Source organism: Pseudophryne corroboree, chromosome 2 (genome assembly GCF_028390025.1).
Source record: "Pseudophryne corroboree isolate aPseCor3 chromosome 2, aPseCor3.hap2, whole genome shotgun sequence".
NCBI lineage: Eukaryota > Metazoa > Chordata > Amphibia > Anura > Myobatrachidae > Pseudophryne > Pseudophryne corroboree.
In genome coordinates, this window is record NC_086445.1 from 515,271,556 (window position 1) to 515,285,264 (window position 13,709).

At 46.2% G+C, this 13,709-nt stretch overlaps 1 protein-coding gene across 1 annotated transcript in view; it reads right to left on the reverse strand.

The window, feature by feature from the left end:
* The window catches only part of VAV1 (vav guanine nucleotide exchange factor 1), a 292,912-nt gene that overhangs the window by 70,299 nt on the left and 208,904 nt on the right, over positions 1-13,709 (reverse strand). Inside the window, exons 15-19 of the mRNA XM_063954104.1 lie at positions 3,998-4,107; positions 3,700-3,801; positions 3,512-3,603; positions 2,505-2,530; positions 1,018-1,057 (exon numbers count right to left, since the gene is read on the reverse strand). Coding sequence (XP_063810174.1) covers positions 1,018-1,057; positions 2,505-2,530; positions 3,512-3,603; positions 3,700-3,801; positions 3,998-4,107 — 370 coding nt within the window. The remainder of the gene's footprint in view (positions 1-1,017; positions 1,058-2,504; positions 2,531-3,511; positions 3,604-3,699; positions 3,802-3,997; positions 4,108-13,709) is intronic.

Here is a 13,709-nt window from a genome sequence, read left to right on the forward strand (position 1 = left end):
AAAGGTCAGTAGTAGTAAATACAAGACAATAATCATTCAGGTTAGGAAGCACAGCCAATAATGGGCTTCTAAGTGATGCCCGACTTGGACATGTATAGGCACCCACCACCCACCACTTTAGGACTTTTAGGATAACCTTAATGCCACAAACAGTAAATGTGCAAGCTTGGAGCAGCATAAAATAATGTCCATGAGCACTACTGAGAAGAACACTGTCCATGAGAGAGTACTGTCCATGAGCACTGCTGAGAAGAACACTGTCCATGAGAGAGTACTGTCCATGAGCACTACTGAGAAGAACACTGTCCATGAGAGAGTACTGTCCATGAGCACTGCTGAGAAGAACACTGTCCATGAGAGAGTACATTCCATGCCACTGCTGAGAAGAACACTGTCCATGAGAGAGTATTGTCCATGAGCACTGCAAGACAGGTAAGCAGGGTTGGACTGGCCCATAGGGGTAAAGAGGAAAACACCAGTGGGCTCCACTACCTGAAGACCCACACACTCCTCTAGGGATCAGGTTTTAGACTGTACATTTAAATTATACAGTATACATATGTTACATAATACTGCACAGGACTATGGCGTATTCACTACAGTGCATTGCTGTTATTAATCTCATACATTATCATGCATGCATATATGTTTATAAGGGGGCTCAGATTATGTACTCTCTAGTTAGCCAACCCTCTATGCTTGATGGCCGCACCATTAAGCATGGACCTCTACTGCTGCACTCAACCGGTGGGCCCTTAATGCCCCAGTCTGACACTGCAGGTAAGTATCTTCCAATAAGTGGGGTAGTATTTCAACAGTGCATTGTTGAAAGTAATAAGTTAAACATGACTTTTTCTTTTGTTTTTTTACTTATTAACTACTTGCAGTAACTATTGAAAAAAACCTGTAGATGACTATATTATGGACATTCCACACCCTGTGAGCAGGATAACACAGGATCAGCTATTTACTTTTATTTTAAGCCACAAACAGAACCAAACAACATCTATCATATACCTGACTCAGGCCTTTTACTCTGCGGTCCACGACCTGGTTTCTGCAGAAAATAAAATATAATCAGCAAGGGCGTAGCTACCATAGGTGCAGGCAGTTCAGCTGCTATGGGGCCCAGAGCTGAGAGGGCCCACCTTCCCTGTCTAAGTTACATGTGTTATATAAATTTTTTGCCATTGGGTGGTACGTAGGGGTCCTTTCAAACTTTTTCCTTGGGGCCTGCAATATATCTAAGTATGCCCCTGGAGCTGCTCATTGTAGTGTGGTATAAAATGAATTGGAGGGCAATTTAATGTTATATAATATGAACCAGGGCTCTGTAATAAGGCACAATATGAACAGGGAGCACTATATATCATAATGTGAATTGGGGGTACTGTGCGGCATAATGTGTACTGGCAGCTCTGAAATGTGACATAGGGTGAACTTAAGCACTACTGCGATTCATAAAAGAAACTAGGGCACAACTATGGGGCATAACATTAAATTAGGCTCTAATATTGTTCAGAAAATGAACTAGGGCACTACTATAGGGCATAAAATGAACAACTGCTGCAGAGAAGTGTTTCTCTAGAAGCATTGGGATGGGGCCCCTTCAAAATGTTGCTATGGGGACCACAAAGTTCTGGCTACACCCCTGATAATCAGTCATTATTGCTGGTCTTCTTTAGGCATATTATCAGCACACTGTCTCTCTCCGCTAACCCTCTTCCCCTGCCCCGCTATCTGCTTCACTTTCATCACCCCAAACGCTCAATGGGGGTCATTCCGAGTTGATCGCTAGCTGCCGTTGTTCGCAGCGCAGCGATCAGGCTAAAAATCGTCACTTGTGCGCATGCGTATGGTGCGCAGTGCGCATGCATGACGTACTTTCACACAAAACTATGCAGTTTCACACAAGGTCTAGCGACGCTTTTCAGTCGCACTGCTGTTCGTTCAGTGATTGGCAGGAAGTGGGTGTTTCTGGGTGGTAACTAACCGTTTTCGGTGAGTGTGTGTAAAAACACAGGCGTGCCCGATAAAAACACAGGAGTGGCTGGGGAAACGGGGGAGTGGCTGGCCGAACGCAGGGCGTGTTTGTGACGTCAAAACAGGAACTAAACTGACTGAGGTGATCGCTACGGTAGCTAGGAGTAAGTCTTGAGCTACTCTGAAACTGCACAATCTTTTTTTGTAGCAATGCTGCGATCCTTTCGTTCGCACTTCTGCCAAGCTAAGATACACTCCCAGAGGGCGGCGGCCTAGCGTTTGCACTGCTGCTAAAAGCAGCTAGCGAGCGATCAACTCGGAATTACCCCCAATGTTCTATATCTTGTCAATTTGTACATTCTGGACATTACCAACATTTTCACCCAATCCCAATTCTTTTACCATCTTTTCTATTGTTATTTCCTCTACCCTGCTCATAACACTGCAATACTCCTTTATTTCCCATCTTACTCTTCTTATATTCCATATGTTGCCTTTTTTAACTCTTCACTTTTATGTACCTTTTTCATAGCAGTGGAGCCACTATCTGCAAATAGAATAAATAACAGATGAATTTACAAGTTCTGTCCAGTTACAGTATGTCATAACTATTCACTTCAAATCTTTCATTACTGTACCTGTATGTCAAAATGGACAAATAGTTTCAGAGCAAATTAAAATATAGGCAAAATATAGCAAACCTTTTAAAGACTGAGGAAGCATACAGGTTGCCCATAGCATCCAATCAGCATCTAGCTAGCGTTTATCAGGTACCCCTTTAGAAAATGATTGTTGGACATACAGTAGTTTCTATGGGTAATTTCTCCACTTGTCCACTCTTTAGTAGTTTTGATACTTCTCCCCCACATTATACTATCATCCCATAACTTGGTAAATCAATGGTAAGCTATAATAAAACATCATGGCTAATGCTGTGAAAGCTAACTGCCTGGAAAATGTGGAATGACAGACAATGGCCCTCATTCAGCATGAATCCCATTTGCAAAGATGCTCACAGCAGTACTTAGCAATGCGATCCTTAGCAATGCAAATGCAGTAGTAAATGCTATACACCTCCTTGCTTTATTTGCGATCGCAGCACTGGGACAGGAGTCGCAATCTGGGATCAAACATCGTGACCATCGGTCTTAATGGTTATCTGTGATGGCAAGCTAAGTTAGCTTACTCAGGGTTGCCGTTGCAGGGCAGCTTGCGAGGCCAAGGAAACTGTGTCTTGCCACGCAGTCCTTGGACTTGCCACTCCTGGAAAAAACGGGGACGACGCGCCCCCTTTTCTGGCAATGCCGGCTGCCCTTGCCACTAGCCCTCCACCAAACGCCCCTGCCTGTCAATCAGACAGAGGCCTTCTCAAATCTCAATACTGCGATGCGATCACAGGACCCGTACTGCACATTACATACCATCTACTACTTTACTACCTAATGGGACTGAAACACCTGCCAGACTCCTCACAGTGCCTTGCCCATTTTGTGTGTGTCTGATCTGTCTTCCAGAATTTGCTTCTCACCTTGCCTCCCACAGCACGGCACTCTCCCCAAGCATTCCTTGTGAGCAGGCACTCTGCAATTGCTACATCTGTAGCCCTGGAAGAATGTGCCCCTAAGATGCCAGACAAGAATGAGTCAGATTGGAACATGGACACAATGACCAAAAAGGAGCAGTCTGTCTGTGGCCAAATGTGCCAGAACTTTATACCTTAGCAGCATCTGACAGGCTTTGCATGTGGACGTATCTTCAAATGAATACATTTCAAAATTATGGCCATTTGCATAAGCATCTTCTGGGTAAATGTTTGAACTGCAAAGAAAACATAAGTGCTGTAATAAACAATACATTTTCCTACAAACATGACCATGATATTCTATATGTATAACATGCTGCGCTACATAATTTATATGTGACAGGTTGGAGTGTTGGCTAATACCGTGTGTATAATCCTTTATACTGTTCTGTCCTGTGGGATGAGGATGCCTGTATTCTATCTGTCACTTACATAGCCATTTCAAACTGTTCCATCCATTTCTTTTTCAGATCTCTTGTCTTGAAGAAAAGTTCATATCCCTGAAATCCAGACGTATCAATCAGAAAGAACATGTGTGACCACTAAAAGACAAAAGAATAAGCAGTAATTAAGTTTGGGTATAGGAGGGCATCTGCCACGGGGCACTATTGCAATTACAGGTGTATGCATGCACTTAGAGAAGGTCTGGGTTCCCACTGGTGTTGCATTATTGCACTAGGTAATATCTAATGGCATTATACAGTAAATAGCAAATACTGTATATTGAAATTTGGATTAGACGTCTTCTTGGCCTTTATCAGTACTTTCCCTCAAGGCTTACAGTAGTAGAGAAATAGGCACGGCTACCCTGTGATGTGAGCTCTACGTTTCTATAGTGACCTATTAATATACAGTAAATGTGTGGAGTCCATTTAGCTGAAACAAGCCGAGATTGTCAGTCCTCTAATATAGGGTTTAATGAAAAAAAAAAAAACAGGGCTGCAACAGTATAATGCTTTCTTTGTATGAAGGCTGAATAATGCTTTTACAAGTATAATTAGTGTAAAAGAGAGGATTTTTATTCATTTAGGAAAGTTTGGTTTATGGGCCCGATTCAGTAAAGATTGTAAATTCTGCTAAGTAGCAGAATCTGCAATCCTTTAGTTCGCATGCTGGGGGATGCCCATTTCAGGGCAAGGCCGCCCAGCATGCTGACCGCCACCCCCTCCTTCCCCTTGATCAAGCAGAAATTGCGATCGCACTGCAGTGCACTGACGTCACTTGGTGTATATTGAATGGTGGTCACTGATGTTTTCTGTATTATATTATGGTCAGTGGTCACTGTAATGTTCTCTGCTTTCTTTTGAGATTACTGGTGCTCTTTGTATTATATGGTGGCCCCTGTGATGTTCCCTGCATTATAATGAGGTTACTGATGCTCTCTATATTATATGGTGGTCCCTGTGATGTTCTCTGCATTATATGGTGGTCATATAGGTAGAGGGGATCTACTGGGAAGGGGGAGGGGCACTAAGCTGTATCTTTGTCCCAGGTGCCAGATAGCTTAGCTTCACCCCTGCCACTCTCTAGTCACTGCTCTGCCCCCTTGGCCCCCTACCCTGTGCCCTGTTTTGTCCCCATTCTGTCCCTCCCCCATATTTACTGTGCTCCTGTCGGCCCTGATCCTAGTCCTCCTCCTCCTCTCCTGCTAGGCTAGGGTCTCTGCCATCTCCCTAGCAGTAGGAGTAGCTCTCCTTGGAGAATTCTTATATAAATCTATAAAATGTGTATGTGTGTATATATCTGTGTATGGGTATCATTATTTAACTGCCACTCTTTGCTACATCCTTGTTTTTCTGATTTTCACATATGACAGGCAGTTGTAGGCATCTTGGGTATAGCAACAACAGCACGGCGCCGCTCCATACATCATCAAAGAGGGCCATATGGCACAGCACAATTTGTTTCCAGTGTTTCACATGCAGTATTTAATTTCTAGACTGTATACTCATACATGTATGTGTATGTAATGCACTATGGGGGCCATTTATTGGGGTTTTTAGACCAGATAATTATAACTTCTTATTGCTGTGGCAATAAGAAATTATGTACCATCAGTATGTATCAAGAATCACATGCAGAGTCAGGGGTACTCATAGGAGCCCGTCAACGCAAAGTGTAAAAGTAAAGTGATTGCATTAGTGATCTCTTCACTTTTAGTTTCTGGGGCTGACCATGCTACTGCACATGTGTGATCCACTGATCTTGTATGCATGAGTGATCCAACTGATCCCTCTCCTGGTACTTCTGTGGACTGTAGCCTATAGGCTAAAATGGTTTCCACAGTCTTCAGATGGTATTAACTTCTGGCATCTACTGCAAACCTGTATAGATACATTAGATTAGAGGGATACTTAATATTTGTGGGTACCCTCTCCTGCACTTTTGTTGTTGATATATATATATATATAGAGAGAGAGAGAGAGAGAGAGAGAGAGAGAGAGGAGAAGGTGACTAATAGTGTCTACGAATTTACATAACATTTCAGGGTCATTCCATATCAAGTGGACCAATTTTGAAGATTGTCCCCCCCACCCCACTTTGAGGGGTATAGGGTTTGTGAAGTAACATTTTCCCAAAGTTAGTATCACATAATCACATATATGCCAACCTTCATGTAAAATGTTATTCAAATTGGAGACGGTCAGGTGGGGATCCCTCAATGAACTTTCGGTTAAACTAAAGTTTATGGTCCCAATGGTGCTAGCCAACCCCATGGCAAAGGCAACCACATTGTAGTCACGCAACCACATGACACCCCCACAGCATTGGACACACCTCTTGAGGCAGCACACAATAGGCTACAATGTGTTAGTCCCTGAAGAAAAAATAACAATTTACTTACCGATAATTCTATTTCTCATAGTCCGTAGTGGATGCTGGGGACTCCGAAAGGACCATGGGGAATAGCGGCTCCGCAGGAGACTGGGCACAAAAGTAAAAAGCTTTAGGACTACCTGGTGTGCACTGGCTCCTCCCCCTATGACCCTCCTCCAAGCCTCAGTTAGGATACTGTGCCCGGACGAGCGTACACAATAAGGAAGGATTTTGAATCCCGGGTAAGACTCATACCAGCCACACCAATCACACCGTACAACTTGTGATCTGAACCCAGTTAACAGCATGATAACAGAAGGAGCCTCTGAAAAGATGGCTCACAACAACAATAACCCGATTTTTGTAACAATAACTATGTACAAGTAATGCAGACAATCCGCACTTGGGATGGGCGCCCAGCATCCACTACGGACTATGAGAAATAGAATTATCGGTAAGTAAATTCTTATTTTCTCTAACGTCCTAGTGGATGCTGGGGACTCCGAAAGGACCATGGGGATTATACCAAAGCTCCCAAACGGGCGGGAGAGTGCGGATGACTCTGCAGCACCGAATGAGAGAACTCCAGGTCCTCCTCAGCCAGGGTATCAAATTTGTAGAATTTAGCAAACGTGTTTGCCCCTGACCAAGTAGCTGCTCTGCAAAGTTGTAAAGCCGAGACCCCTCGGGCAGCCGCCCAAGATGAGCCCACTTTCCGTGTGGAATGGGCTTTTACAGATTTTGGCTGTGGCAGGCCCGCCACAGAATGTGCAAGCTGAATTGTACTACAAATCCAACGAGCAATCGTCTGCATAGAAGCAGGAGCACCCAGCTTGTTGGGTGCATACAGGATAAACAGCGAATCAGATTTTCTGACTCCAGCCGTCCTGGAAACATATATTTTCAGGGCCCTGACTACGTCCAGCAACTTGGAATCCTCCAAGTCCCTAGTAGCCGCAGGCACCACAATAGGCTGGTTTAAGTGAAAAGCTGAAATCACCTTAGGGAGAAACTGAGGACGAGTCCTCAATTCTGCCCTGTCCGTATGAAAAATTAGGTAAGGGCTTTTATAGGATAAAGCCGCCAATTCTGAGACACGCCTGGCTGAAGCCAGGGCTAACAGCATTACCACTTTCCATGTGAGATATTTTAAGTCCACAGTGGTGAGTGGTTCAAACCAATGTGATTTTAGGAATCCCAAAACTACATTGAGATCCCAAGGTGCCACTGGAGGCACAAAAGGAGGCTGTATATGCAGTACTCCCTTGACAAACGTCTGAACTTCAGGAACAGAAGCCAGTTCTTTTTGGAAGAATATTGACAGGGCCGAAATTTGAACCTTAATGGACCCTAATTTGAGGCCCATAGACAGTCCTGTTTGCAGGAAATGCAGGAAACGACCCAGTTGAAATTCCTCTGTAGGGGCCTTCCTGGCCTCGCACCACGCAACATATTTACGCCAAATACGGTGATAATGTTGTACGGTTACATCCTTCCTGGCTTTGATCAGGGTAGGGATGACTTCATCCGGAATGCCTTTTTCCTTCAGGATCCGGCGTTCAACCGCCATGCCGTCAAACGCAGCCGCGGTAAGTCTTGGAACAGACATGGTCCCTGCTGGAGCAGGTCCTTACTTAGAGGTAGAGGCCACGGGTCTTCCGTGAGCATCTCTTGAATTTCCGGGTACCAAGTCCTTCTTGGCCAATCCGGAGCCACGAGTATAGTCTTTACTCATCTCCTTCTTATGATTCTCAGTACTTTTGGTATGAGAGGAAGAGGAGGGAACACATACACTGACTGGTACACTCACGGTGTTACCAGAGCGTCCACAGCTATTGCCTGAGGGTCCCTTGACCTGGCGCAATATCTGTCCAGTTTTTTGTTGAGGCGGGACGCCATTATGTCCACCTTTGGTTTTTCCCAACGGTTCACAATCTTGTGGAAGACTTCTGGGTGAAGTCCCCACTCCCCCGGGTGAAGATCGTGTCTGCTGAGGAAGTCTGCTTCCCAGTTGTCCACTCCCGGAATGAACACTGCTGACAGTGCTATCACATGATTCTCCGCCCAGCGAAGAATCCTTGCCACTTCCATCATTGCCCTCCTGCTTCTTGTGCCGCCCTGTCTGTTTACGTGGGCGACTGCCGTGATGTTGTCCGACTGGATCAACACCGGCTGACCCTGAAGCAGAGGTCTTGCCTGACTTAGGGCATTGTAAATGGCCCTTAGTTCCAGGATATTTATGTGAAGTGACGTTTCCATGCTTGACCACAAGCCCTGGAAATATTTTCCCTGTGTGACTGCTCCCCAGCCTCTCAGGCTGGCATCCGTGGTCACCAGGACCCAATCCTGAATGCCGAATCTGCGGCCCTCTAGGAGATGAGCACTCTGTAACCACCACAGGAGAGACACCCTTGTCCTTGGAGACAGGGTTATCCGCTGATGCATTTGAAGATGCGATCCGGACCATTTGTCCAGCAGATCCCACTTAAAAGTTCTTGCATGGAATCTGCCGAATGGAATCGCTTCGTAAGAAGCCACCATCTTTCCCAGGACCCTTGTGCATTGATGTACTGACACTTGGCCTGGTCTTAGGAGGTTCCTGACTAGGTCGGATAACTCCTTGGCTTTCTCCTCCGGGAGAAACACCTTTTTCTGTACTGTGTCCAGAATCATCCCTAGGAACAGCAGACGTGTCGTCGGAATCAGCTGCGATTTTGGAATATTTAGAATCCATCCGTGCTGTCGTAGTACTACTTGAGATAGTGCTACTCCGACCTCTAACTGTTCTCTGGACCTTGCCCTTATCAGGAGATCGTCCAAGTAAGGGATAATTAAGACGCCTTTTCTTCGAAGAAGAATCATCATTTCGGCCATTACCTTGGTAAAGACCCGGGGTGCCGTGGACAATCCAAATGGCAGCATCTGAAACTGATAGTGACAGTTCTGTACCACAAACCTGAGGTACCCTTGGTGAGAAGGGCAATTTGGGACATGGAGGTAAGCATCCTTGATGTCCAGAGACACCATATAGTCCCCTTCTTCCAGGTTCGCTATCACTGCTCTGAGTGACTCCATCTTGAACTTGAACCTTTTTATGTAAGTGTTCAAGGATTTCAGATTTAAAATGGGTCTCACCGAGCTGTCCGGCTTCGGTACCACAAACAGCGTGGAATAATACCCCTTTCCCTGTTGTAGGAGGGGTACCTTGATTATCACCTGCTGGGAATACAGCTTGTGAATGGCTTCCAATACCGCCTCCCTGTCGGGGGGAGACGTTGGTAAAGCAGACTTCAGGAACCGGCGAGGGGGAGACGTCTCGAATTCCAGTTTGTACCCCTGAGATACTACCTGCAGGATCCAGGGGTCCACTTGCGAGTGAGCCCACTGCGCGCTGAAATTCTTGAGACGGGCCCCCACCGTGCCTGAGTCCGCTTGTAAGGCCCCAGCGTCATGCTGAGGACTTGGCAGAAGCGGGGGAGGGCTTCTGTTCGTGGGAAGAGGCTGTCTGCTGCAGTCTTTTTCCCCTTCCTCTGCCCCGGGGCAGATATGAGTGGCCTTTTGCCCGCTTGCCCTTATGGGGACGAAAGGACTGAGCCTGAAAAGACGGTATCTTTTTCTGCTGTGAGGTGACTTGGGGTAAAAAGGTGGATTTTCCAGCCGTTGCCGTGGCCACCAGGTCAGATAGACCGACCCCAAATAACTCCTCCCCTTTATACGGCAATACTTCCATATGCCGTTTGGAATCCGCATCCCCTGACCACTGTCGCGTCCATAATCCTCTTCTGGCAGAAATGGACATCGCACTTACTCTTGTTGCCAGAGTGCAAATATCCCTCTGTGCATCACGCATATATAGAAATGCATCCTTTAAATGCTCTATAGTCAATAATATATTGTCCCTGTCCAGGGTATCAATATTTTCAGTCAGGGAATCCGACCAAGCCACCCCAGCACTGCACATCCAGGCTGAGGCGATTGCTGGTCGCAGTATAATACCAGTATGTGTGTATATACTTTTAAGGATATTTTCCAGCTTCCTATCAGCTGGTTCCTTGAGGGCGGCCGTATCAGGGGACGGTAACGCCACTTGTTTTGATAAGCGTGTGAGCGCCTTATCTACGCTAGGGGGTGTTTCCCAACGCGCCCTAACCTCTGGCGGGAAAGGGTATAATGCCCATAACTTTTTAGAAATTAGCAGTTTTTTATCGGGGGAAACCCACGCTTCATCACACACCTCATTTAATTCATCTGATTCGGGAAAAACTACGGGTAGTTTTTTCACACCCCACATAATACCCTTTTTTGTGGTACTTGTAGTATCAGAAATGTTCAAAACCTCCTTCATTGCCGTGATCATGTAACGTGTGGCCCTACTGGAAAATACGTTTGTTTCCTCACCGTCGACACTGGAGTCAGTGTCCGTGTCTGTGTCTGTATCGACCTGAGGTAACGGGCGCTTTAGAGCCCCTGACGGTGTTTGAGACGCCTGTACAGGTATTAACTGATTTGCCGGCTGTCTCATGTCGTCAACAGTCTTTTGTAAAGTGCTGACACTATCACGTAATTCTTTCCATAAGACCATCCAGTCAGGTGTCGACTCCCTAGGAGGTGACATCACTAACACAGGCAATTGCTCCGCCTCCACACCATTTTCCTCCTCATACATGTCGACACAACGTACCGACACACAGCACACACACAGGGAATGCTCTGATAGAGGACAGGACCCCACTAGCCCTTTGGGGAGACAGAGGGAGAGTTTGCCAGCACACACCAGAGCGCTATATATATACAGGGATAACCTTATATAAGTGTTTTTCCCTAATATAGCTGCTGTATATATTTATATGCCAATTTAGTGCCCCCCCTCTCTTGTTTTACCCTGTTTCTGTAGTGCAGGACTGCAGGGGAGAGTCAGGGAGCCTTCCTCCAACGGAGCTGTGAGGAAAAAATGGCGCCAGTGTGCTGAGGAGATAGGCTCCGCCCCTTTTTCGGCGGCCTTTCTCCCGCTTTTTTATGTAAAAATTGGCAGGGGTTAAATACATCCATATAGCCCAGGAGCTATATGTGATGTATTTTTTTGCCAAAAAAGGTGTTTTTATTGCGTCTCAGGGCGCCCCCCCCCAGCGCCCTGCACCCTCAGTGACCGGAGTGTGAAGTGTGCTGAGAGCAATGGCGCACAGCTGCAGTGCTGTGCGCTACCTTATTGAAGACAGGACGTCTTCTGCCGCCGATTTTCCGGACCTCTTCCGTCTTCTGGCTCTGTAAGGGGGACGGCGGCGCGGCTCTGGGACCCATCCATGGCTGGGCCTGTGATCGTCCCTCTGGAGCTAATGTCCAGTAGCCTAAGAAGCCCAATCCACTCTGCACGCAGGTGAGTTCGCTTCTTCTCCCCTTAGTCCCTCGGTGCAGTGAGCCTGTTGCCAGCAGGTCTCACTGAAAATAAAAAACCCACTTTAAACTTTTACACTAAGCAGCTCAGGAGAGCCCCTTAGCCTGCACCCGTCTCGTTCGGGCACAAAAATCTAACTGAGGCTTGGAGGAGGGTCATAGGGGGAGGAGCCAGTGCACACCAGGTAGTCCTAAAGCTTTTTACTTTTGTGCCCAGTCTCCTGCGGAGCCGCTATTCCCCATGGTCCTTTCGGAGTCCCCAGCATCCACTAGGACGTTAGAGAAACTGAAAATATTGTTTACAAATAAATTTTGTGATCAATGGGACTAATTATGACCTTGGGGATAGAATAGTATTGGATAAAAACAAAATCTCACACCTGCTGGGACAGTACCATTACCTAACAACCACAAGCGGCTGCAAATGGGCCATTGGAGATATTTGAAGAGCGCTGTCTAGATGGGTCTATAATGTTCCTAATTAAATCCTTGATGTGCAGCTGCACCTATGACATCTACTTGGAGTTATTTGGTGAGCCAATAACGTTCCAAATAAAATCCTTTACTCTCTCCCTGCCTGCTTAAATCCCAGTGTGCCAGTATTGCCGGCTGATCCTTTTATTATTGATGTGCAGAGATGTAAAAGAATTATATTGTGCTTTAATCATTACTTTTGTTTTTATCCAATACTATATACAGATGTAGCCATGCTGATCATGGCTACATCTGAGGGAAACGTGCACTCTCGACACAGCTATGCGCACTTGTGCTTAGCGGTGCCGAGCTGCGGCATTTGCCGCTCCCATCCATGCAAATGGGGCACACACGTCTTAGACGTCCAGACATACGCGGTGCGGTCACGCCTAACAAGGCGTAATCGCAGTAAGATGTAGCCACGACGAGAATGGGTACATTTGTACAGTTGTAATCCCTGTTAGTGTCAGAAATGAATGCTATGGTGGTTATGACTGTCCCCCTCCCCACCTCCCCCTCCCTCCCATTCATCTCTTGCTCTCTTTTTTCACTCTCTCACCATTGACGTGTAGGTGCGTTTTCTCCGGCTGGGTAAATAGGTAAAAATTGCAGATTTGAGGCGACAGAAGGGATGACTGGGTTAGGCAAGGTTAGTGGGTGGGCGGGTGGTCTGGGCAAACTCTGCATAGTCTCTTAATGCCTAGAGGGACGGGCAGTCCTTCAGCCATGGGTCCCCGGAGGTTTCCTCCACAATGGGGTTTTTCCTCTCCTGAATGCTGTAGGATGACTCTTCATGAGTCATGAGGCTTCCGCCATCTTGTTCCTCTTATAGGACAAGTTTGTAAGATTACTGGACCAGTCTTAGGGGGTCATTCTGAGTTGTTCGCTCATTGCCGGTTTTCGCTATACTGCGATTAGTCGCTTACTGCGCATGCGCAAGGTTCACAGAGCGCATGCGCTTAGTTATTTTACACAAAAGTTAGATATTTCACTCACGGCCTAACGAGGATTTTTCATCGTTCTGGTGATCGTAGTGTGATTGACAGGAAGTGGGTGTTTCTGGGCGGAAACTGGCCGTTTTATGGGAGTGTGCGAAAAAACGCAGGCGTGTCAGGGAAAAACGCGGGAGTGTCTGAAAAAACGGGGGAGTGTCTGGGTGAACGCTGGGTGTGTTTGTGACGTCAAACCAGGAACGAAACTGACTGAACTGATCTCGAGCTACTCAGAAACTGCTAAGAAATTTCTATTCGCAATTCTGCTAATCTTTCGTTCGCAATTCTGCTAAGCTAAGATACACTCCCAGAGGGCGGCGGCTTAGCATGTGCAATGCTGCTAAAAGCAGCTAGCGAGCAAACAACTCGGAATGAGGGCCTTAGTCCGAAATATCCTATTTTATAATGCAGAGTAAATAATAATATTAATAATTACAAAATAATAATAATAATAATAATAATAATAATAA